This window comes from Stegodyphus dumicola, chromosome X1 (genome assembly GCF_044657685.1).
Source record: "Stegodyphus dumicola isolate Sdum_Otavi_A_Nest chromosome X1, ASM4465768v1".
In the NCBI taxonomy this organism is placed as follows: domain Eukaryota; kingdom Metazoa; phylum Arthropoda; class Arachnida; order Araneae; family Eresidae; genus Stegodyphus; species Stegodyphus dumicola.
Window position 1 is genome coordinate 29,890,197 of NC_140780.1, and position 27,850 is coordinate 29,918,046.

At 32.5% G+C, this 27,850-nt stretch overlaps 1 protein-coding gene across 4 annotated transcripts in view; it reads left to right on the forward strand.

The window, feature by feature from the left end:
* Positions 1-25,556, forward strand: part of LOC118199566 (telomerase protein component 1-like) — a 507,852-nt gene extending 482,296 nt beyond the window's left edge. For 3 of the 4 annotated variants that reach the window (XM_085808431.1, XM_085808434.1, XM_085808433.1), the window contains 3 exons: positions 11,262-11,426; positions 21,075-21,179; positions 25,216-25,556. In XM_085808431.1, coding sequence (XP_085664557.1) covers positions 11,262-11,426; positions 21,075-21,179; positions 25,216-25,371 — 426 coding nt within the window. In that variant the 3' untranslated portion in view covers positions 25,372-25,556. The remainder of the gene's footprint in view (positions 1-11,261; positions 11,427-21,074; positions 21,180-25,215) is intronic. The other variant, XM_085808432.1, reaches the window with a different exon arrangement.
* Positions 25,557-27,850: the final 2,294 nt, after the last annotated feature.

Genomic DNA, 27,850 nt, shown 5'->3' on the forward strand with positions numbered 1-27,850 from the left:
TTGTATATTCTCAACGTACATTTATTTGAATTATTTCATTGGTCCAAGGTTAATTTGTATTGGGTGTTAGGAGAGTTACAATGTACAATGCTTCTCCATTTATTTCGCAAGAGGCGTTCGCAAGGCGCCTCTATGCTATCGTTCTGTTTTTCATTTGAATATTCCCGCCAGAAGAGAGGATAACAGAGGGACTCTAGGCAAAGAAGGGAAAGATATATAGATTCTTTGCTTTAGGTGTCACTTACAGGGACCAAAGACCAAGGCGTTTACGGAGTACCTTTGTAATAAAATTGCATATTGGCAGAGGGACAGAGTACTTTGACTTTTTCAGTGATGCCTGGAGTCCCTCTATTGTCCTCTGTCTGATCTTATCTTTAGAGTTGTGTTCTTTAGAGTGTGTAGAGGATAACAGAGGGACTCTAGGCAAAGAAGGGAAAGATATATAGATTCTTTGCTTTAAGTGTCACTTACAGGGACCAAAGACCAAGGCGTTTATGGAGTACCTTTGTAATAAAATTGCATATTGGGTTGGCAGAGGGACAGGGTACTTTGACTTTTTCAGTGATGCCTGGAGTCCCTCTATTGTCCTCTGTCTGATCTTATCTTTAGAGTTGTGTTCGGCTGTACTTAGCTTACTTTTAAAACTATGTGCTCCATTAAAAGGTTTTGAGTAATTAATTATAAATATTCTTAAAAGAGGTTTTAAACCTGGCTTTGAAACTACTAATGTTGCATCAAAATTTGACAACATTCCAAATACAATTCAGCGCCACTCTTGAATTTGCCGCCCTCAGAAGTTGCCGCCCAGGGCACAGACCCCGGCTTGCCCCCCTAGATCCAGGACTGTGATATTATACGGTAGGAAATTTTCGTCTTTTATGTCCAACGTCCAAATATATAAGGACACTGTTGAAAAGTGATTGAATGGCAGCAAACTGCTGACAAATGATTCCAGCTGATGTGGTTCTACCAAATACACTCAAGATCCAAAACATTATGACCACCTGTCAATAACGAGTTGGGCCACCTTTGGCGCTCAATACAGCTTCAACTCGCTTTGCCATGGATGCCACAAGTCCTTGATAGATTGCCGGAGACAGATTGTACCAGATATTGCAGCAACGGTCACGCAAATCCGAGATATTGCAAATTGGTGGTCTTTGACCTCTGAGCTGCCGTCCGATGACATCCCAAATGTGTTCTATCGGATTGAGATCCGGTGAGTTAGAAGGCCAGGACATTAACTGGAAATCAGCATCATGATCATGGAACCACTCCAACACAATTGTAGCCTTGTGACACGGGGCGTTGTCCTGTTAGAACATTCTATTTCCAGCTGGAAAAACAGAGGTCATGTAAGGGTGCAACTGGTCCGCAATGATGTTCAGATACCCTGTAGCATTCATGGTCTGCTCTACCACAACCACAGGTCCCAGAAACGCCCAAGAGAACGTCTCCCAGAGCATAATACCGCCACCACCGGCCTGTGTATGACCTACTGTGCATTGAGAGAGCAACTGTTCGCCTGGAAGACGGCGTATCCTGACACGGCCATTGGCGTGTTGAATGACAAACTGGGATTTATCTGACCAGGCAACTCTCTCCCACTGATCCATGGACCAGTCGTGATGTTCCCGGGCCCAGCACAGGCGCAGTTGGCGATGACGCTTGGTCAGCAGGGGCACACGAGTGGGACGTTTGCTGCATAGCCCCATATCCAATAGAGTGTCCGCTGAACAGTGTGCTCCGATATTTTTCTACTCGGCTCTGCATTGTATTCAGCTGTCAGCTGAGTCACTGTCTGGCTCCGGTTTTGCTTCACCATGCGAGACAGTCTCCAACGACCTTTTTCTTTGATAGCTTGTTGATGTCCAACACCATCTCGTCTACTGCTGGTTTCACTGTCATTCATCCACTTTTCATATGTACTAACAACTGTAGATCGCGAACAACCCATGAGTCGTGCAGTTTCGGAAATACTTGTTCCGAGCCTTCGAGCCATTACAATCTGCCCTCTATCAAAGTCACTTAGATCAGCAGCCTTTCCCATCACACACAGAAGTAAGTGAAAGAATGATTCTTCAGACTCTCCAGCAGCAGTTAAATACCACTTCCACCTGATCACGTGCCTTTCACATTATCCAGGCACGTTCATCGCAAAATGTAGGGCTGGTCATAATGTTTTGGCTCTTGAGTGTAGTCTTTTGCTGAAATCGTAGAAGATATTAATAATCATATAATCATAGAAGATATTAATTCATGGCTTGAATTAGTCCCTTCTCCAATTTGCGGCTGTGAATCGAAATCTTCATGCCTGCAAAGTGACAAACTGCTAGAACATGTAATAAACTTGAAAAGCATAGAAGAGTTTTAGTAGCTGAAACTAAAAGTTTAAAACATAACTGTACTTATGGGTATTTTTAATGGGTATTTTTTAATGTAACTTAAAGTCATAAAATTGGTGAGCATTGTCCAGTAAAACATCATCTTAAAATGCAATAAATGTCTTTTATATCCTGAAGATGGTCACTTAAACTATTTGTTATAAAGTGTAATTATTGTGCATTCAAGAATAAACGCAAATGTTTATATAACTGTTTTTGGATTAAATAAAAACATTTTCTTTGTACACATACACCCACATATATATTTATATGTATGTACTCAGCATTCAAAAGTAATTAGTTTTCCAATAATAATTAGTACTTTAAAATTGTTTACCTAGTCATAAGTGTATATGACCTTAGGAAATAATATTCCATATTATTATCAAAATTCTGAATATTTGACCAAGATACAGTTTTTTCCTAAAATTTCAGCATTAGAATATTTCAATTTAATTTGCTTTATTGAATCTTTTTGTATTTATCTGCAATAATGTAGTGTATTATCTGAAATTCATTCATTAAATTTTATTTAATAACATTTGAGAAATTGATATTTTTGCACAAATAAAGATAATTTTTGACATCGGTGTATGTATTTTTTTCTCTGAAGACATTTTAAGGTAGAGATGCTGGTGTCCATTATGTAAATTGTATATACATGACTTAGCTGCTATCCACATGAACATAGGGATATAGGTTTAGCATATACTGAATACAGTCAAAAGTCGTTAATTTGGACCTCAAAGCTACAAACTTTCTGCGCATGCGTCGCGAATACGGCTGTGAATATGCGTGTGCGCATGCGTAAAATATGTTTACAAATGCGCGTTTAATGTATAACGGACGGTATAAGCTAAGCTAAAATTATCTAATTCAGTTAATGTTGCAGATTGCGTTGTTCCTTAATCTTCGAATTGGATCCGCCTTATTCTTTTTCGCAGACTGTTAGAGTAATTTTATAAAAGTAAGCTTGAACTTTCGATTATGTCAAATAGAATTTCTGATATATATTTACTAATATCTAAAGGATCTACAAAGCGAAAGTATGTTTCGAAGTCCATTAAACAAAAAGTGGAATTGTTGCAAAAAATGGATAAAGGCATATCCTTTGTTTATCTAACCATTCCGAAATCTGTTTATCAATTTCACACTGCTCTGCGTGTTGGGGGGGGGGACGTCGTGCCGCGCAATGAACTGGAAGTTGATCTGTCAGCACTATCCTTATCTTCAGGGCAGATGTTTTTATTTTATTTGGCTTATAATTCCTTACTAAATGTAGTATTTCATCTCGATGTACCCGTCTTTGATATGATTTAAATCAAGTTCCTCGTCATTATAATTCGCTTCCGGTCACTTTCTTCGAAAACAAAAAAATTCGATTTACAAATTAGTCGGTATTCTCGACACAGCAATTATAGGCCTTGAACAGCGGAACTTTGTAACTGAACAAGAAATTATGTCTGTTTATAGAATTAAAGAGAATGTATTATCACGTAAAAAATGAAGCAATGTAAACAATTTACATTGAAAGGAATGTTTAATAAAGTAAACAAATGAATATTAAGTTTTTTGTTTTTTGTAAATTTTGATACCCTTTAGATCATAATTGTTCTTTATTTCATAAATTACGGTTTCATATTTTTCATTTTATAATTTCTGCATGCCATCTTACCAGATTTAAACTGATGATCTATAATCCGGAAAAATCGATAATCCGGAATCGCCGAAGTCCCGATGAGTCCGAATTAACGACTTTTGACTGTAGACTGTTTTCACTAGTTTAAGGGATTTTTCTTATTCTAAGTACAGAGTGATTATAATTAAATATCCACTTTCAAAAGACTGGGGAGGGGGAACCCACAGGGAGTGCTACAGTGGACAGCATGTAGCATCTTTATGCATGCATATATATGCATGCTACATGCTGTCCACTGTAGCATGCATATATATGCATGCATAAACATATCTTTATGATTATTTTTAACCATCTTGGTGTTAAAAATTATAAAAACACTCAGATTTTCCATCAATTCAAGAATATGTGGATTTTCTGGAGCATTTTGCACCTGTGTGCTATATTTGCAGTTTGTCTAAGGAAATGCTCCACTCCATAATAAAATCTCTTTCAAACGATTTATGATCAATGCATTTGAAAGCATTTTCAGCCTTGTTTGTGGTAGCCAATACCATGCTCTAAAAGATAAACCTACAACTGACATATACATACAGATCCCCCCCAAAATACCTGCATTTTGTCAATTGTGAATGAGATCATTTTGCTACGATTTTGAAGCCTGTATGGCTGTATGCTACAATTTTGTAGCCTGTAATGGTTTCAAATGTCAGTTGTTCTAGAAATTCCTTCCCAAACACAGTTTTAAACATTTTCAATAGTATTTTGTCTTGACAAGCAGTACCAATGGGTTTCAGTTTACTCTTTTCGGTAGAATGTTGAGGGAGATCTTTATCTACCCAGTCCCAAAGACCTTTCTTTTTTCCTGCAAACAAGATTTTTTATATTTTGCAGGTGATTTTATAGGTGACATTTCTGTTTCTTCATTAACTGGCTCATCATTAGAGTCGTCATGAAGGGATGCCGGTATGTATTCCTTTTCCTCATCGCCACTTTCCAAATCTTCATCATCACTGCAAATTGGAAAATCCTCAATCCTCTTAATTTCATCCTGAGTCAAAAGCCTTTTCCGTTTCAGATTTCCCCTAAAATATGAATTAAAATTAGGTATAAATCGAATTAAATGCTTAAATGTTGCAATTAAGAGATACCCCTGTTTGAAACTCATAATTTTTTTTGTAAAATTCCCCTTTCATAATGTCATAAAAAACATTGGATTTAGTTCATTATAGTAGTCAGAGTAAAACTATCTTACCTTAACTTGTAATTCATGATGTCCACTGTAGTGGACAAAAGAAAAATGCTCTCTTTTCTCAATAAAATAAGCTTCTAAACAATTTTTTTAAACTCCTATTTAAAATAATATGTCTAGAATTACTAATTAAGAATAAAAATGACAATATAAGAAATTTTAAGCAATCTTATATAATGTATACTGTGAAAAATTGTGCTAACCTTTAAACAGAAGTAGAATCCATTTTCCAAATACTAATGCTTTACTCAGTGATGCTGCACTGCTGTCTATGATCAATAGTTGAAAGCTCAAGTGATATAGAATGAATAAACAGAGGAATGGAATTAAAGCATTTACGGAAGTGTAAAAAAAGTTTAATCTTTTGCCTTGAGTGATGCAACAAAGGGTTAACATATTGTGAATATTGACATTGGATTAACATTTTATTCAGCCTTCTTTTTTTAAAATGAGTTGAAATAGTATATTCCAATACAAAATGTAAAAGAATAATGCAAACTACATTTAATAAAATTTCTAGAAACATTCTAAACCTTGATCAGTGATGTGGAAGATTTTATGATTCGGTCTAAATTTGATATTAAAAATAAATAATTGAAAACTAAATAAATTACACAACATGTCCATAAATATCTTCAAGGGACATTTTGTAACCACTTGTCACAGATATATGTACTTCCAATTACAAACATATTTGAAATCATGAAAATATTTGTATTATGGTATTTCTGAATGTTAAAAAATGAGTTTTATAAAAATTATTTAATCTTTTTTTCCCAATTCCCAGATTCCTATAGTTGTATTTAATAAAAATTTGTGCATGTTCTAGAATACAGAATGCAAAAATCTTGTCTCCTATACATAAAAAATTGCCTGAGATATTAAATTTCAAAATTTAAAATATTGATAGATTTTTCAGTGTCTAAAAAAATTTTTATTAGCATTCTTAAAAACTGATTAAAATACACTCATGTCCATAAATTAAGGATAATGCAAAATCAGGCAAAAGAAGAGTTAGAAGCAAAACAAATTTGACTTATTTGTAAAGCTTATTTATTAAACAAAAGGTAAAGAACAAAAAAATGATGCTATATGTTTGATATTATTAAAAACATTAGCGATTTTTTCTCCCTGGAGAAAATTACAAAAAACCAATATTACTTGGTTGGTATGATTGTTAATACATAGTATGTCTCCCAGACGATGCAATGCAGTCCGTACAATGCCTAGGCATGCTGAGTATCAAATTATCGATCTGATCTTGGGGGATATTACACCACTCAAAAAGCAATGCTCTCCAAAGTTCCGGTAGACATGTAGGAGGAGGTTGACGGGCTGCAACTCGTCGGCCAAGCATGTCCCACATGTGTTCTACTGGATTGAAGTCCGGTGAGAATGCTGGCCAGTCCATATGGGTGATATCCTCTGATTGAAGACATTTGCTTACGATGTTTGCACGGTTAGGACGGGCATTGTCATCTATAAACACAAATTGTGCACCCGTGGTGCCCCGAAACAAACGTACATGTTGTTCCAGAATGATGTCCCGATAGATTTGGCTTGTCATGGTTCCAATTTGAACATGTAGGTCAGTTCTGGAACCCAGAATAATTCCATCCCAAACGAGCACTCCTGCACCACCGTAACGGTGTCGTTCAATGATGTTTTCTCGGTGGTAACGGGTACCTGGAGCTCTCCATATGAAAGTCCGGCAAGAATCAGACTGCAAGCTAAACCTGGACTCATCGGAAAACATCACACAAGCCCACTGTTGCGGTATCCACAATGCATGCTCTATACATCAGGCTAACCGCAGGCGACAGTGAGTTGTAGTAAGTGGAACGCATCTGACAGGTCTACGAGCATATAGACCAATCTGCCCTAAGTGTCTGTACACGGTCTGCCTTGAAATTGTCGTACCAGTGGTTGAAGAGAGCTGACAAGACAGGTCTGAAGCTGTGCTCCGTCTGTTTCTTTTGGCAGTAACTGCCAAATACCGGTCCTCATTCGGCGTTGTAACTCTGGGTCGACCTGTTCTGTAACGTCTACTCACATTACCATCATCTTGGAATTGTTGCCAAAGCCTGGAGATGACACTCTGAGCAATTCCAAGTTCGTCTGATACTTCCAGTTGGGTACGCACGCCCACATTCCAGACGGCCGATAATTCTACCACGTAAAAAATCATCCAAATGCGTCCTTTGTGTCATAACTATTCGGTTATTGTACTGAAATGCTTATAAAGCGCCTGCGAACAATTTCACTTCTTTGCCTGTATTCCTTATATATCACTCTCTTACACTCTCGTCATTGTGACGTACCATCGGTGTCATGTGGTTACTTCCTGAAATTTGCATACGATTCTTGAAGATGTGCATAGTGATTTTACAGGTGATATATTTATTTTAGAGTTTGATTTCCGCGTGACTCCGAATTATCCTTAATTTATGGACATGAGTGTAAATTGGATTAGTCCGAGTTTGATTTTTTTCTCCAAGTCATTCACTTATATTCCTTTGTAATTTACCATTGTGTAGCATTGTTTAATCTATAATTTTGTTACATTTAGTACACCAAAAGCACTTTCATACAAGTAATTTCTGAGTTTTCAAGTGGCAAAAATTTATTGCATGCAATTCATAGCTGTAGGATACATACGTAGTTTTATTGTTGTAGGATTGTAAACTAATAGTCACAGAAAAAAATTATTGGACAGAAATATTAATTTTTTTTTAATTTATGCAAATATGTTATGAGCTGGCTGTATGCCAATGTTGAAAACCTGTCATCAGAACATAAATTCTGTAAAATTTTGTGAATGGGTGTTTTTTTAAAATAAAATGTTTGGTAAAAACTTTTCAAAGGAGCCTTCATTATTACGTTTTTTAAAAAAATCTGTTGATATCAGAATCCTTTTCCTAAACAGGTATTTCAATTTAAGTTGAAATATTCCACTTTCAATTTGAGTATGATTTCTAAATTTGCAGGAGACATGGTCTCAAAATTTAAAATTAAAGATCTTGATCAGTTTTTGTCATGTGAGAGTTAAACTGTATATATTTTATTTTTTAGAATTATTATAAATGTCTGAAGCTGGATTAACCTTTGAGCAAAATAAGCACATGCTAAGGGCATTTAGGAGAGGGGATACCACAAAAAAGTGCTTAGGGGCCAAGAAAAGGAGACACCACAAAAAGCTCCCATTACAAGCTTCACCGTAGAATATATGGTGCAACTAAACCGAGCCAGAGAGAGAAGAAATAGGGGAAAAAATTGTAAATGTATGTGAAGGCACTAAAATCCTTAAAGTGCTAAGGGGCTCTAGGGGTCTTAGACCAGCTCTGTAAATGTCCACTTAATATAACTATAGGGTTTGGAGACCCATATAAAAATAACTTCATAAGTTTTTCAAAACTAACTTTTACTTCTCCGCAGTCTACATACATAGGTAACAGAAGTAATATTTTGGGTCCTAAAATTCAATAGTGAGTTTTCAGTGAATAAGCTGGAATTAGGTTCCCTACAACATGTTTTTACTATTTTTGCAATGATGTCTGTCTGTCTGTGTTATGATTTGTTCGTCCATAGTAACTTTTATATGAAACTGCCAGAAGTTTTTGTTTTCTGTACTTAAGCTTTCTACATTCATATAAAGAATTGATTAAGCTGTGGGTAAAACTGGACTAGAGGAAGTGGTACTTTGCTTGAAGAATGAATGAATTTTTAGTGAAAATTGATATATTAAAATATAATCCAAAACTTTTTAACATCGGTATTTAAGACTTTTACATCATCATGAATAATATATTAGATTTTGGCTTAAAATGATAAACCAAAAGTGATACTTTATTTGAAGCTCTGAACTGACTTTCGTAAAAAATTATGTTATGAGGTAATCTGAAATTTCTCAAATTTAGTATTTAAAATAGGTATGCGATTGCAAACAGCATATTAGATGTAAAGCCATTAAAAGTATTGGAATTATGCTAAATGCAATGAGAATAAGCATATCATGAAGATGATCTCTCCTTATGAAACAATTAAGTGTATTAACCATGGTTCTTAATTTTGTTTCTGTTTCACTTTTGCATTGAATCATTTTTCAAATAAAAAGATGCTGCTACCAAATGTTATCACTGTGTACTTTTTTTTTACGAAATAATATAACAAATATAAAAAGAAATATATGGCAACAATCAGGAGTTTTAAAGACTTAAAAAAATTTTGTGATTTTTTTAAGTCATTGATTTGTGAACCTGAAACCCTGTGTGACCAGAGGATATACTATGGTCAATGCAATATGTTCAAATCAAAGCATGAGATTAAATGTATACATGAGCATGTATATAGTTATCATTGTCCTTTGTGGGAGAGAATGGAATCTTAAAAAAGAGTAGTGTTATAATTAACATTTAGCTATACATTTTATAAACAAATTAGATTTTATTTACAAATAATTAACCAGAAGTGATAGTAACATGAAACTGGCTGGAAATTATGTGCTGGCCACATCGAACTTTTCTTAATTTTAAAAATGCTAGAACATGAATATTTATTTGCTTTGTTTAAAACATTTTTGTAACTGGATGTAATTATCTGTGACTAATGGTAAACAATGGTACTGGGAGTGGTTTCTGCTGTATTGATAAGAATTCTATCAGATTTAACTGGAAGTGTAGATTGGACAGTCACACAATGCAGTCTGTCAAACAGAGCTATTGCTTGAAGTAGCATTAAGCAGTGCCAAAGATCGTCGAGGCCATGTAAACATTTACAGTGACTTGGTCTCAAGCTTTGAGGCAATTGCAGGTACACGTAGCAGAAGCTCTCTCTTATATAGTGCCAGACAAGCCTTGTTATGATCCTGAACAAAAGGCTTCATCTGTATTGGGTTTTTGCCCACACAGGGAACTAAAATTACTGACGAGCTTGTTGTAACTATGCCAGAAATGCCAGCTCTACTTGCATTGTCTTATCTCAAACACATTACAAATGTGCACTTATGAATATATGGCAGGAACAGTGGTCATTAGGCAGACATGTCTTTCAATTCAGTCCAAAAGTCACAATAAAGCTATTTAGCAACAGCCTATCATTAACACAGTTCCTAATGGGTCGTGGGCCCTTTCTCAGCTACCTGAAAGGATTCAGGATGAAAACATCAGATCAGTGCCAGTGTAGAGAGAAGGTGACTCCTGACCACTGTGTGTTTGGTGGTGTGTAAACTCACTGCTTTGAACTGGGTAGCATGGGCATAAAACACAAAAGTCTAGTCCTTGTGCTGGTCATAAAATTGTTATATATTTTAAATTGATAACTGATTCCACCCCCTCAAACCATAGTTTTACTTTCATCTCAGGAGATACACTAATCCATCAATATTGTACATAACTATATATCATGCATATTGTTTGCTCCTACAATGCACACCAAAATATTGTAAAAGCATTTTCTTTGTGCATACTTAGACTACATCATACATTATTCATGTCTAAATAGTCTAACTTTGTATATAACATTTATGTGTGTACTGTCTGAATTACTAATGCTCATGTAATGTTCTAATGTTAACTTCTACCAGATATATAATATATCCGCTGGGTTGGCAACCATCATTGTACAATTAACGTCAGGGCAAGGACTTATTCTGACAATGCTCTGTTCTGTTCTGTGATTAATGGTTGTAAAATATAGGCCACATAAAGGCTTTTATAGACATACTATGTTTTAGCATTTGAGAAAACAGCTAAAAAGTGAAATGATCATAAATATTTAAAGTCTACTATTTTATGTGATCTTTTGAAGAAGAGGTTAGTTTTACTGCAAATGATGCTAACTAATCTGTCATAAATGTATATAAAAAAGGAAATCTAATCTTTCATTTTTCTTACAATTTTCAGAGTTGTGAACTTTAAGATTTTTCTATATTTGAACTTTTGCAACTGAAGTTAATTTTTTGGCAAATATAAAAAAGCTTTATTGTTTTCAGAAGTCAGCATCAGTGGATCCTGTGAAAATTTACCAGCCTGCAAAAAATGGTTGTGCTCCATATCCAAGTTGCTTATTTTGTGATACAAATGGCAAAATTTACTGTGGAGATACTTTAGGATGGTTACACATTTATTCTGAGGATTCTTCACCTTATGTGAAGAAGGTTAGTAAACATTAGTAATTAAATTTGCATGTAACAAAAACCAGTTTTATATTTATGTTTAAAACAAAAGTATGCCCTTAATTAATGCACTTTTCTACCATGTCTTTGAAAGAAATAAGCATAGCAATAATACCTTAGAAAGAACAGCATAAAAAATAATGTTCCAAAGTATAAGGCTAGTTACAGTCTGTGTAACGTTTAATGGCTTGTTTGAAGATTAGTTATAATTTATTCATGGCTATTATGGAAATAAATTGAAACCAACTTGTAGGCTGAGAACCATATTTTTATTTATTTATTTATTTATTTATTGTTTTTGTTTTTTGTGTTGTTTAAGTTTTATTCATCACCTACAGTTTTATTTTTAATTTTGCCTCAAAGACATATTACAGTAGTACTTTTTTCATTTACATGGGATTTATAGAATTTTATTGGGGCATAGGGAAACATTTATTTGCATGCCTTTATTTCTAAAGTCATGAGAGCCAGAAACCATAAAAATAAATTAAATGATTAGGAACAAAACAATAAGTAATTATTAGATTAAATTAAATTAAATATTAAGCTGTATATAAATGATAGTAAACGAAATAATTAAAAAAGAAAAATAATAAAGTAAATTAAAAGAAATATGTCATTAAAATCAAATGTAAGTCGTGTAGATTAATGAAGATATAGTTTGAAGGATGAAAGAAAAGTATATCTTCAAACAACAATTCATTGAAGATGACAAAGTATACTTTTTATTCAAATATTTCATAAAGCCATTTCCATATAAATGAAAAAATTACGAAGAATCTGATTAAAGAAATACAGAAGCAAGCATTAAAACTATTAAATTTTAATACATTAATGTTAGATATCGAGCTTTGCATCAACATCAGCTTAGTTGATAAAGTAATTTAAAAACCTTTGTTAAATCAAAATTTTTTATTTTTATATTAGAGATTGTATTTTTTAAGATGGGTCTAGTATTTTGCTTCTTGTATTGTACTGACATAGTAGTACACCCTGTCGTAGTAAGTTTTTAACTAAACTTACTACTATTGTTTTTAACTAAATGTACTAGGCAATTATTGTTGTAATTCCAAAGAAAAATTAAAGGCTTTATGTTATATCTAATGTCTGCATTTTGAAAGTTGTTATCTGCCATGTATATGAAAGATGTCTTGTGCAATGAAAAATTTTCCAGAATGCATAGCTGATAAGTAGCATGGCAATATATTTTATTTTGGGAAGACTACAATTTCTGACATCAAAATATGTATAATTAAAGCGTTAGCTAACTAAAACTGTCTTGAGAAAAAATTACAATTGTAGTTTTCAATTTTTTCTGCTCCAAAAAGAAAGATATATAATATTTTATAATTCACATAAAATTTTATAGCTAAGAGCCTGATGAGGAAACCAGAATGGTTTCATCACTTGCACGTGGCAAAATATTACTAAACTCATATCTTGGCAACCAAGCTACTATCATTAAATGAGCTGCTATCATTAAATGAGGAAGATGGAAAGAAGGGGTCATATTCAATCTGTAAGTGATTGAACATAATCCCTTCTTTCCACTGTTATCTTATCTCATTTAATTGTAGGATTAATTCTTTACATTATGATATTAATCTCATTTAATGATAGCAGACCAAATTCAGGTTTATCCCACTTTTTTATCTATTACAATTCCTTCCGTAATCACATTTATGTACATATCAATCAGAATTGTGTTGGTTAGAATGCTTTGTTAAGGCATGTTATTAAATATGTTAAGTGCCTGAAAAATTAAAGTCAGCAATTTTGTTATATTTATTTAATAAGTTATCTAAATGCCATATGTATCATTCTTTATGTAAATGACACTTAACTATGCTAGAGACATTAGTTCACAATTAGCTAAATTGCTACTACTCTTGTGTATATGTCACTATTTAAATAGCATTATTTATGGCACTCACATAAACACTATTTAAAATAATCCCAAAGTAATCCCAATTAATTCTGTAATTTTTTTTCAAAAGTATATATTTTATGGGCTTTTATCAAGTAGGCATTTATTCACATTAGCTTATTTCTGTGAGCACTTGTTTTAGATAAGGGCAACGTAGTGGGTGATTACTTTTCTTGTAGGGAGTCATAATTGTGGTCAGGGTCTTATCCTGAATTCCACAAAGAGTATGATGCTTAGCACCAAATTCTTAAGAAATTATATTAATATGTGGGAGTTAGTGTTACAATGTATTTCAGAGTTCGCTGTATTATATGCGTTGAATATTGCATACCATATAAAGTAATTAAATGTGTCTAATGAAAGTCTAAAATTCCCCAAGATTTGAGGGCTGAAGTTGAAATTTTTATAAGACTTTTAAATTACTTGAGCGATTTATATCATACTCAAAACTCAGTTTAGCTTGGTCAATGAAAACCAAATCATAGTACTGTCGTGATGTAATTAATAAGCCAATTACAGTATTTTTTGTTGGTTTATTTTAATGTTGAAAAAATTTGTTCTACTGGTACAATTGACTCTGATATTGGCAGAATCAGTAAAAAAAGTAAACATTTCTGTCATAATGTTTTGAATATTGCTTTTGTTTATACATGGTATTAATTCATGTCTAGATTCATTTTCTGTTACAAGGGTAAAGAACAATGAATTCAAATACAGTCAAAAGTCATTAATCCGGACTCGTCGGGACTTTGGCGATTCCGGATTATCGATTTTTGCGGATTATATATCATCAGTTTAAATCTGGTAAGATGGCATGCAGAAATTATAAAATTAAAAATATGAAACCATAATTTATGAAATAAAGAACAATTATGATCTAAAGGGTATCAAAATTTATAAAAAGAAAAAGCTTAATATTTATTTGTTTACTTTATTAAACATTTCTTTCAATGTTTAAGTTGCTTCGTTTCATGTGATAATACTTTCTCTTTAATTCTATTAAACAGACATAAGTTATATTAAACAGACATAAGTCTTGTATAGTTACAAAGTTCCGCTGTTCAAGTCCTATAATTGCTGTGTCGAGAATACCGACTAATTTGTCAATCGAAATATTTTCATTTTCAATAACCTCTGTGTCACTTTCTTCACTATTGGAAGCAAATTATAATGATGATGAACTTGATTTAAATCATATCAAAGACTGAGTACATCGAGATGAAATACTACATTTAGTAAGGAATTATAAGCCAAATAAAATAAAAACATATGCCCTGAAGATAAGGATAGTGCTGACAGATCAACTTCCAATTTACTGCACGCCGCGACGTTTCCCTCCCCCCGCAGAGCAGCGTGAAATTGATAAACATATTTTGGAATTATTAGATAATCGAAAGATATGCCTTTATCCATTTTTTGCAGCAATTCCACTTTCTGTTTAATGGACTTCGAAACATACTTTCACTTTGTAGATCCTTTACATATTAGTAAATATATATCGGAAATTCTATTTGACATAATCGAAAGTTCAAGCTTACTTTTATAAAATTGCTCTAACAGTCTGCAAAAAATAATAAGCCGGATCCAATTTGAAGATTAAGGAACAACAAAATATGCAACATTAACTGAATTAGATCATTTTAGCTTAGCTTGTACCGTCTGTTATACATTAAACGTGCATGCGTAAACGTATTATGCACATTCGCACACGCATATTCGCAGCCGTAAACGTCTTATGCGCACGCGTAAATGCTTATGCGTCATTGCGACGCATGTGCAGAAAGTTTGTAGCTTTGAGGTCCGCATTATAGATCATTCCAGTTATGGGTGTCCGAATTTACAACTTTTGACTGTATTCTGTTGTATGAAGTGGTACTAAGTGTATTTAATAATTGCTTTAAGATCAACATCCTCTATTACGACAAATATTAAAATTAGACTTGCAAAAGAAATTTTCTATTCACATAGAAAGCTCACAAACTCAAATTTATTATTCAGAACCAGACCTTTTGAATTTTTGCTTGGGTATATTTTAATTTCACAATGCTCATACCTGATTTCAGGTTCTTCAATGTGCATTCTATTCTTTTTAGGAAAAAGTCCTTGTACTGTTGTGTACTACCGACTATGTTTTTTGATTGAAACAAACTGTGAAATTTCCTTTGTGTTTCTATGATATTCACACAGATTTTTGTATTGCAGTTTATATCATTCAGAGCTACAGGAAATATTCCCAGGCAACTTTGCTGAATTTTTCCTTTCTTATTTAGATTTAGCAATTTCATGTAATTTTACATATTTATAATATCAGCAAAGTTATCAAAATGTCTAAGTGGCAGCTTTGTTTTCAAAGATATTTTTTAATTTACCAGATTAAAATTTCATTGCTTTTATTGCCACACCTTTATAAAGCTTTATAAGTATTTCCATTCCTTTATTCAAATAAAGATCTGTTCTAGATTGCTCATGTGTGGAAAGTTTTGAACTTGTTCTAGTATAAGAGCGATTCAATTTTGTGTTTTAAAATAGTTATCAATAGCACAATGAAATTGCTAAATTAATCCTTGGCCTAAGCATTTATTCTGCTACTATCATACAACTTTAACCAAGATCAAAAACAAAAATTCTTCCTTTAATATCCTTTTAATATTTTCTCCCACTGAAATTTCAAAAGTATCTTTTGAATTATGTCCTTTACTAGCATCTCAGTTTCATTTTCAGCCATGCTTCAAAATTTTTACCATTTCTCAGCCTAACAGATAGAATACTGTGTTGTATGAAACTTTGAAAGATGCTCAGAAATAGGATTAATATAAATTAAACATATACTTTAATATAAATCTTAATGCAGAAAAAAGATCCCTAGCATATTAAAAAATAATAAATTATGCTAAATATGTAAACGATGAAAATTTCTCCTTTTAGCTGTAATGCAACAGCATACAATTCACCCACTTTTTCACATTGTGGGGTGTATGTATTTTTTGCTCCCATTTTATACATTGCATCAAGTGTAGGTTGGTTTGGGCTTGTAACAAAACATTAAATTTTCATTACCTGTTCCAGCATCATCTACTGCACTGAATTGCCCTTGATGAAATACTGCAGGCATTTCTATTTACCAATTGATGCTTGCCATTTTTGCTCCCTTGTCAGTTTGTAAGGGATCCATATACAGCCAAGTTTTGGAATAGCCTGGTAATCATGGAAGATTGTTTGAGCTTGAATCATACCAATGCACTGAATTTTCTCATACATTGCTCATTTGTCTTCAATATTTGACACATTCTGTTCGCATTTTCTTGTGTTAAGCCGCGTTTCCACTGCTGCGTATGTGTTGCGGTGCGTATGCGTTTCTCCACTCAGTGAGCGAATTCACTTTGATTGACATCTGCAATCCTGTCAATGTGTGGTGACGGATGACGTACGGATAGAGTTCAACAATGTTCAACTTCTATCCGTATGTCTGCGGATGCGTTGGGGTCACGTGGTAAAAAAGGAGCAATCAGGTGTAGCCACAAAAATTTAATGGCAGCAGAAGTATAGCGATGAACGCTCGCTTAGGGAAAGAATGTTTTGCTAAAAAATACTTATTTCCGAATTAACATTATAGCGAGAAATCTGCGTGCTGAAAAAGACAGCAATCAGCTGAATTTAGTTAAAAAAAGATAAGAAAAATAAGATAACTGCAACTACAGTACTTGTTCGCAGATAAAATCAGGCGTTCAAGAAATTCAGTTCAAGAAAATCAGCGACAAAAATTATAATTCCAAGTCCATGAAATAGCAAAATTTGTCCTGACAATTATTTCCTAGTTCTGCATACTCATTTACCTTTAATGAAAATGAATGTCTGACTATATCAAACTGCTATAGCAAATTAGATATGATTAAAAGGTTGTTATTTTTTTCTTTTGAAACAGGTAAAAACTAAAAACGTTAATTATAAATTAAATTTGATAGCCTTTTAAATATTCCACTACATTAAAGAGTATGTTAAATTTGTATTTCCCTTTATAAATATATCTTTTTGGCTAACATATATTTGTAAGCACATGAAATATATTTTTAGCTGCCCAATTAACTTCAATCGGAATGCCACTTTAAAAGATAATGTTTTTTGTAAAAAATGTACTAGAAGCTGAAGAACAAACTCTGGTGAATTTTTCAGACGATAGCACACTGAAATAGGACCAACAAATTTAGTTTTAAGAATTGATTTACTTGATGATGTATATAAGCCAAAATATGTATGCGACTCCCACGTAATGCTAGCTTAGTGGTAAAGCTGACGGTAACGATGTTTACTTTTGGGGGTCGTGAGTTCGAATCCCATATGCTTTTTGCACCCTGTCTGCAACTTTTTCAGCTTTTTGTTCCAATTTGATCTATATTCATGTTTTATAATTTATTTCTATTATTATATGTGTTAAATATATTGTTTTATTTGTGCTCTTATTTATTTAAATTCCCCCCCCCCCGCAAAATAGTTTGAAAATTATATAATACTAATTTAAAGCATACCCTGTACATACATATATATTTGAATTTTAACAAACATTCTCTATTCGTAAAAAGCAAATTTAAAGTTAATTAAATTTAAATGAAATTTAATGCAAACAAATAAATGATAAATTATTGCTGCAAACTAATCTACAAGATAATTTAAATTCTCAGAGCACATGTAAATCAAGTGCAAGTATCAAAATCTATGAATAAATATATAATTCCAAAAATTTATTAATCTTAAAAAATTTTTAAAAATTCATAAGTGAATAATAGGATAGATTATTAATCCTAAAAAAATATAAAAATGCATAAATGAATAATAGGATAGATTATTAATCCTGAAAAATTTATAAAAATGCATAACTGAATAATAGGATAAATAAATTTTTGGAATTATATATTTATTCATGGATTTTGATACTTGCACTTGATTTACATATGCTCTCAGAATTTATTAGTTTGCATTAAATTTCATTTAAATTGCTCTTACGAATAGAAAATATTTGTTAAATTCAAATTTCATTCCTTGCAGCAATGGCGTGCAAGAGAATTATTTAAATTTAATTTATTTTGAAACCCTGTAGATATATATATATATACAGTCAAAAGTCGTTAATTCAGACACCCATAATCCAGAATGATCTATAATCTGGACCTCAAAGCTATAAACTTTCTGCGAATGTGTCGCGTTGACACATGCGCGTAAGACCTTTACGGCTGTGAATATGCGTATGCGCATAATACGTTTACGCTTGCGCATTTAATGTATAACTGACGGTGTAAGCTAAGCTAAAATTATCTAATTCAGTTAATGTTGAAGATTGTGTTGTTCCTTAATCTTTGAATTGGATCCGGCTTATTATTTTTTGCAGACTGTTAGAGCAATTTTATAAAAGTAAGCTTGAACTTTCGATTATGTCAAATAGAATTTCCAATGTATATTTACTAATATGTAAAGGATCTACAAAGTGAAAGTATGTTTCGAAGTCCATTAAACATAAAGTGGAATTGCTGCAAAAAATGGAAAAAGGCATATCCTTCGTTTCTCTAACCATTCCGAAATCTGTTTATCAATTTCACGCAGCTCTGCGGCGTGGGGGGGGAACGACACGCCGAGCAATGAATTGGAAGTTGATCTGTCAGCACTATCCTTATCTTCAGGGCATATGTTTTTATTTTATTTGGCTTATAATTCCTTACTAAATGTAGTATTTCATCTCGATGTATTCCGTCTTTGATATGATTTAAATCGAGTTCATCGTCATTATAATTTGCTTCCGATAGTGAAGATAGTGACACAGAGGTTATTGAAAATGAAAAAATTTCGATTGACAAATTAGTCGGTATTCTCGACACAGCAATTATAGGACTTGAACAGCGGAACTTTGTAACTATACAAGGCTTATGTCTGTTTAATATAACTTATGTCTGTTTAATAGAATTAAATAGAAAGTATTATCACATGAAACGAAGCAACTTAAACATTGAAAGAAATGTTTAATAAAGTAAACAAATAAATATTAAGCCTTTTTCTTTTTATAAATTTTGATACCCTTTAGATCATAATTGTTCTTTATTTCATAAATTATGGTTTCATATTTTTAATTTTATAATTTCTGCATGCCATCTTACGAGATTTAAACTGATGGTCTATAATCTGGAATCGCCGAAGTCCCGACAAGTCCGGATTAACGACTTTTGACTGTATATACATTTTCGTTTCACTTTTATGTGAATGTGCTCAGATTTTGGGATGTTTATGACTCTAAACTTTCATTACCAATTAACATGAGACAGTATTAATGCCCTAAACATTTCTTTTAACAAAAAATTATATAATAATTGTTTTAAATTCAGTCCTCTCCAGCAGAAGCACAGGAATTAATTAATTAAACATTTCCGTTTTCTTTACCTAATGTATGTATATATAAAGAGAAAAATCTTATTTTTATAACTTCTTCTATAAAAAGAGATATGAATTAAAAATGTTTAAATTAAAAATAATATTTTATGGATTATGCATAAAATATAACTGCCCATAGTGCATTTTAAAACAAATGAGATTTCTAATAAATTATCCAGCTGTGACTCTGAAGTTAGCGGTATAAAAGCATAGCAAATTTTGTGTAAATATAGTGAACCTTTCTTTACAGTTGCTCTGCATTTTTAAAGTACCAACTATTTTTTAATTCCTTTAACTTTTTTTTATTTGTTTATTTTTTTACTAACAGTACATTTTAGTTTTAATAATATATATATTATTTCATTAATATGTAAGGCTTCTAGAAAAGCAAAAATTTCTTTTAAATTTACTTCAGCTTCTATGGAATTAGTGATGTTCATAATATGCATTGTAACCTTACTTATCAAAAAATTGCTAGTGTACTTTAATTTCGCAGTTCATAAGCAGAAATAAAAATTTCCAATAACATGGAATTTAGTAAACAAAACTTTTCTGCGTTTTACGTCAGGATCCATATCAAATCCAAAACAAACAATACTCGCTTAAGCGGGAAAAATTCAGATGTTCAGCGTCGTAACTCGCGAACTGCTTGTTTGGTGCCAAAATATTACAGTGACACCTATCGGCAGGAAATGAAAATATTCTACAGATACGCGGCAGTGGAAACGCTTGTACGGATGCTGTAGACGTGTCTTCAATTGACGCAATGCGTTCATATGCAGTAGTGGAAATGAGGCTTTACTGTAGTCATATGTCAACCATTGTATTGTTCATTACCTAGCTTTTGTCATCCATGACAGAATTCACAAAATCAGTTAGAAACAGTAGCATAGGGCTCTTGTTTGAAATATAAGTGAATTTATATGTAGCTTTTCTGTGGCAAAAAACCTATCCGGAAACCATACAAAATCATTGATGGAAGTGCTTATCATGTTAATCCATTTTTATGCTGACAAATCCCTAATATTCACCTTACACAAACCCATAGCCAGTTTTTTCTGCTTTACCATATGGCCATGTACTCATGCTTACAGCATAGAGGCATGACATCATACTGCTTTATTTTATTTTCTCAGATTAAAAACTTTTAGTATTACTCTTGTGTTAATTCTGATGACTTATGCCAGTATTGTCTAACCTTTTATAAACATTCTTGTACTTCAGTTGAGTGTACATTTTATTTGCAATATAAGAATATTTATGTAGTTTTATATACATTTCTTTATTTATAGATTCATTCTGATTCAATAACTGGAATATGTGTGCTTGGATCTAATATATTTACTAGCTCTTTGGATCGAACTGTTAAAGGATGGAACTCTGAAACTTTGGAACAAGTGATTATTTTGCATTTTTAGCTCACCACTTTTTATATTAGTAGAATTTCGAAGAATCTGATCTACTGTTTGAAAGTTCATATTTTAAATCACAAGTTCTCAATAACTCGAAAACACTTATAAGTTAGGACTGTAGCTTTATTTCACATCTCTATAATTATTTCAACACTTTTGCCAGAAAGGCAGGAACACTCACTTCTCCAACGCGAGAACACCCTCTGGGATTTTCCCTTTTTTTACACAGCACTGCCCTCTGGAGGCATTTTCTACATTATTACAGTTCATATATCAGGGAGCTGAGACTGAACATTCTCCCGCCCATTGAAATTGCAAATGTCAATGTAAGAATATCAAAACAAATTTTGCAAACATTGAATAACAATAATATATAATAATAAAACACATATTACATTGATACTGTTTAACAACTTAAATGAAAATAATTGTAACATAATAAATACACAATTGCAATAATACCATATAGTCTAACTATTGATTTGGCAAGATACATATGTGACGACTACTTCTTTTCAGAAATTTTCCATCTAGTAACCGCAAACTGACAACTCTTACCTTACCGTCCTTGCCTGGAAATATATCAGCAATTCTAGCAACTAATCATTTGGTTGGTGGAAGACACTCATCTTTTATAAGTATAGCAGTTCCAACTTTAAACATTATTTTTATCAAACTGCCACTTTGATCTTTGATGTAAATTACTGAGATAATCTTTTTGCTACAACTGCCAGATTTTTTTAACATAATTAGTTATTTTTTGCCACTTGGAAAGTCTGTTTTCATAGATACCTGTTAAATTAGGTTCAGGTATAGAGGTGATTTCTCTGCCAATCAAAAAGTGTCCAGGGGACAAAACTCTATAATCGTTAGGATCATAGGAGAAAGAGGGCGTGAATTCAAAAACCCTTTGATTTGTATCACAATTGTTAAAAACTCCTCTATAGTTAAATTAGTATTCCCATGACATGTTCCAAATGGTATTTGAATGACTTTACGCCAGCCTCCCGAAGACCGCCAAAATTGGGAGCCTTGGGAGGGATGAACTTCTAGTCAACACATTCGGAAGATAAATATCCTGCAAGAAGTTCATCAGGAGAATTCATTATATTAAACAATCTTTTTAACTCTGCTGTCGCACCTACAAATGTTTGTGCGTTATCCGTAAAAAGTTTTCTAGATTTACCTCTTTGTGAAAAAATCTTTTAAGACAAGAAATAAAAGTTTCAGTTGTTGGATCTGTTATGATTTCCAAATGAATTGCGCGGGTGTCAAGGCAAACAAATATGGCAAAACAGGGTTCAAGGCAATGCCCAACTTCACAAACTTTGCACCAGATCCAGTAAATCTAATTAATAATCAATCTAATTATTAATCCAATCAATAAATTTAATTAATAATTCAATAACTTAATTAAATAATCAAGATAATTGCCGAACGTTTTTAGCAGCCATTTCTGTAAGAAAAAAGCGGCAAAAAGTGGAGTGTGAGCGATAATACCACATGCCTTCAAATGCCGCAATTTAGTGGACAATTAACGATATCTGTTGGCCAAAGCGTAAACTAAACGTCTAATACTGCATATAATTTATTTCATTGGTTAAAAGGGGAAAAAACGGGATGCACTCCTCATTAAAGGAAGAAAAACACATGCCCGCGAAAATCGCGGGATGAGCAGATTTTGCTATATTTGAGCTGCGCGTGGAAATCGCGGGATGAGCAGCCAGAGGGTTAACAGTTAGAATTGAATTATTCAGGCCAGTTATAGGAGCATTTATTGCTTGTGTTTTTATTTGTAACATATCCGTGATTTCCTTTCGAATTAGGCTGTCTTGACTGCCTATGTCAAAAATTGCTAAAATGTTTATTAATTCTTCATTTCCCATTCGAACCTTAATCACAGCAGTAGACAAAAACGTGCAAGATTTCCGACCTTGGAAAGGAAACCGTTGCCCTGGCGCCGAGAAGGATTTATGTTCATAACTCGTTCCGACAAATGACTGATTTATGGATGGAGTTGCATTTTTGGTTTCGAAACTAATCGAGTTTGGATTTAATTTGCTTGAAATGTTATTTCAGTAGCATTATTCAGTAGAAAGATGCTTTTTCAGAATGTACACTATGGGATGAATTATTATTTCTTTTCTCAAAGTGAATCAGGGTGTTATGTATTTTACTGCACTTAGCACATGAAAATTTTGAAGAACACTGTTTTACACTATGGTTTAAAAAGCAGCTAAAACACAGTCTTTGCTTTTTTAGAAATTCAACCCTATCATTCACTGATATATCTTGAAATTTAGGACATTTATATATAATATGATTATCCAAACGGAAACTACACTTAGATGACTTCACAGTACTTAACAATGCAGTTCCTTTAGAACAATGCTTTTGGTTAGTGTTCTTAGAAACTGTAGACGCTTCTAAAGTTCTTGCATGGTTTTTTTAGAAATTCAGTTAAGTCACTCAATTTGGGAACATTATTTTTCTTACCAAATTCGCGTTCAAACCATAATTTTGTTGAAGCATCTAATTTTTGTAACAAAACATATCCAAACATTTTATCAACAAACCCATCAATTTTTTGTTCTAAAATTTCTAACGCTCTAGTATTTTCAAAGGTAATGTCAACTAAATTTAGTAAAGTACTAGCAGATTCACTGTGAATAGGTGGAATTGACATAAATTGCTTAATGTGGGCGAAAACCTGTTCTCGATCATTTGAAAATCTTTCTTCTAACAGTGACCAAGCAACTTCATAATTTTGATCCGAAACTAGGATTGACTTTACGACCGTGCATCACCTTTAAGGGCTGATAATAAATATTGAAGTTTTTGTCCTTTTGATAAATTATTGTTGTTATGCACAGCAGCCTTAAATAGATCATTAAAAGTTATCCATTCATAAACATTACCAGTAAATGAAGGTAAGCTCAATTTTGGAAGCTTTACATCTGGGGCTATTTTAGAGCAATCATCAACACTTAGTTTACCATGTTCATTCTCAGTACTTTTCACAGAAAGTTTCACATTTAATTTATGTAAGAATGTTTTTAATCTTACTTCTATTGTTCCAGACGAATCTCCATCTCTTCTAAATTCGATTCTGCTTCACTAATATCCACTTTTATAGGCAATTTGAAGTAATCCTTTTGTAATTCAGCTATGCATCTTTTGACGGTGCACACAGTTTCTAATTTTACTTCTAATTTGGTTATAATATCTTCACTTATTGGTTCAACCACCGATTCTACAAAGGCTTCTAAACGGGTGATTTTATCCTTTAGGGTAGCTTTTTGACGCTTTAATGAATGAATTTTTTCTTCCATTATTATCAACACAAGCTACAAAATACAATCGCTTTGGAAGAAGAGCACACTTTTGTTTTCACGAACTCACTATTTAGATGTCGCTGATTTGTTTCTAATTCGGGCCCGTCGGCCCATAAATGTTCATATTATAAATCACAAGTTCTCAATAACTGGAAAACACTTATAAGTTAGGACTATAGCTTTATTTCACATCTCTATAATTATTTAAACACTTTCGCCACAAAGTCGGAAACACCCACTTCTCCAAAGCAAGAACACCCTGTGGGTTTTTTCCTTTTTTTACACAGCATTGCCGTCTGGAAGCATTTTCTACATTTTTGCAGTTCATATATCAGGGAGGGGAGACTGAACACTGTTGATAAATATGTTAAACTCAGGTACTTGAACTCTGCATGATCATAAAATATTCTTATCACATATTTTTATTTCCTAATTTGTATCTCTATTAGTTTGATACTCAGAGGTAAAATATTCTGACATTGAATTTTCAATCGCTTTATTTGAGAAATAGGTGAAATAAATGCAGCATTAAATTCAATTATGCCTATTTGCATTATTTATGTTCTCTTTTTCATTTCTACATTAGTTAATAATAAGATCATGTTATTTTATAAATAGACCAGTAATTTTTTTTCAACATAATTTTTTTTGTTTTCTGTTTTAAAGTTATTCATTCTCTTTATTAGGTATGTCAATTTCACTCATCCGTTCCTATTAGCTGTTTGGCACAATCTGTGTTCTGTGATGTTTCTAGTGACTCAGATTTTTTGATGTTTGGTGCAACTTCTGGTGCTGTTCATTTATTGAAATTTAAGCCGGCATTGAAAATGTGTGATACCTGATATGTTTGTGTATTATATTCAAATTGTATTTCTTCTACAAATATGGGCAATTGCTTATATATTTCGCATTATGTAACTAATTGAATTACTTAGCTGTAAAGGTTGAAATATTTTTTTAAAAACTTGAAAAAGAAATTAGTAATATATGTATTTAGAATCTATTCAATAAATTCGTGATCAAAGTATTTCATTGGAATAAAATTATTTTCATTTCAAACTCATTATAATATAACTTACAGTTCTACAGAATGTGAATTTTAGAAAGATTAATAAAAAAAAAAATATGTTCTTCATAAAGTTAAAAATTAACTTTCAGAGCAAAATTAAATTCTTGTTAACAGTTCATAAAATCACACTCGACTGCTTTTTAACCTCTCTAGCTTTTGTCAGTTATACTTTTATCGAGACTTTCTCCCATGAATCATATAAAAAAATGATGACATGTTAAATGCCACTGCTAATTATAGGTTTGAAATCTCTTAAGCTTACATTTCAGTTAATGCTTAACTATTTGTGGCATGATTTTACTTCAAAACAAAATCTGGAAGGAGAAAATTAATAATTCATTTTTTTAACCAACTAAATCAAAGTTTAAGAAACATTTACACACAGCATGCATAAGGTGCTTGAAAGAAAGGGCATGTGCTGTGTTTCCTAATTATTGATTTTAGACTTGTACTTTCAGTTACGAAGTTTATCAAAATAAGGTAAAGACATTGTAAAAGCAATTCAATGACTGGAGATAAAAGGATTCTTTAAATGCAAAATCTAATTTTTTTTAACCCTGCAAAGCAAAAAAAAATCCAAGAAATAAAATGTTCATAATGCTGTACCAAATTAAATGCAAAATGCTGTGAAATTTAAATAAAATTTTGAAGAAATCTTCAATGAAACAATGGAACTTCTTAATGACAGTCACCATAAAACTTTGGAGGGTGTTCAAACAAAGAAAATGGCATTTTGCAATTACAATGCAACCTCCAGAACAAGGCATATAAAGTGACATGTGTGAAGATGAAAACATTTGTAGCCATATATTGGCACAGTAATGTACATATGTATGAGAGTTGAGGCATTCTGTAGTAAACTACATACCTTTTGGAATTTGATGTATACATGCTGACAAATTTAAAAATTTTTTTCATTCCATTATAGCACTGCCTCTGAAACTTTGATGATTTTGATAAGCAACTCCACTACGAAAAAATGCTTGTTAGTGTACATTAAAATAATGCTATGTTTGGGGTACCTTTCACTAATATTTGCACAACAGAGGATTATAAGCCATTTAGCACTCGTACAGCATATTAAATACCTCAAAATGCTACCTATTAGCCTTGTTAATGGTTGAAAATGCCCCTGATTTGTGTCACAGTACTCAAGCAAAAATCACTGTATTATTTCACATATGTCACCTGCCAGTAAGACCTCTCACAGATAAATTACATTACCAATCTGTGGCTGCAAATGCTGTGTATTCACGTACTGCTATATACATCTCGTTTTCGCCGACTGCATTCTGTGCCTGTTATTTTCTTTATATGCTTGATCACACATGAACGTTTCATGGCAATTGTCATCGAGAAGTCTGAAAGCTTCCCATGTTGCATCACTTTCCAATGCACTTTCTTAACAATTCTGGTTAGATTTACAGAGAAATTACAAACAAAAAATTCCTCATTTTGGCATTATTGGTTCCATGTTAGTTAAAGAGGCATTGGTTCTTAGTATTGTAAGAGAGGATCCTTAAAACCTGCATAATGTATCTCTGCTATAGCTATCTGAATGTATAGGTGCAGAATCTTTTGTAGGGTTTGAAAGCATAATAAATATTTTAGTACATAACTGCTTATTTTCTTTGATGGGGGCTCATATAAAATGTTCAGTTTTGCATTTACAAATTTGTTTCTGCAGAGTTCACCTTATTTTGAGGAATAACTTGTAATTGAAAATTTTTGTCTGGGATCAATAGTTAAGGAAATAAAGCTTCTAGAGACCTTTTTCTACCTCTCTGTATACTTATGTATTTTATTAATTCGAGTCACAATCTGTTGTTGCTATTTTGTATACTTTTTAGATCTAGTATCTATTCCTTTAGCAGCTAGTTTTAATCAGGATTGTGTTATATTTTAAAAAGTACTATTCTTATTTTGTTTGGTACTTAACGTGAAAAATTCTTTTTTTAGAATTAGATATAATTTCACCTTTCTTGTATGTTTACGAGAGAAAGAATTTAAAAGTCTGTTCAGTGTTTGATACTATAATTATATATATGGTGACCACGAAGTAAAAGATTATATTTTAAGCCTTGTAACTTCTAGTGGCATCAGCATGAATATTAGCTGTGGCTTATTTTAAAATACAAACACTCTTTAATATCGGTTTTCTGTTGTGTGATCATTTTGCTTGCCATCAGCATCAATACAGGCTTGTAATCACAGACATTTTTTCATACAATTTTGTGCACATCTCATAATAA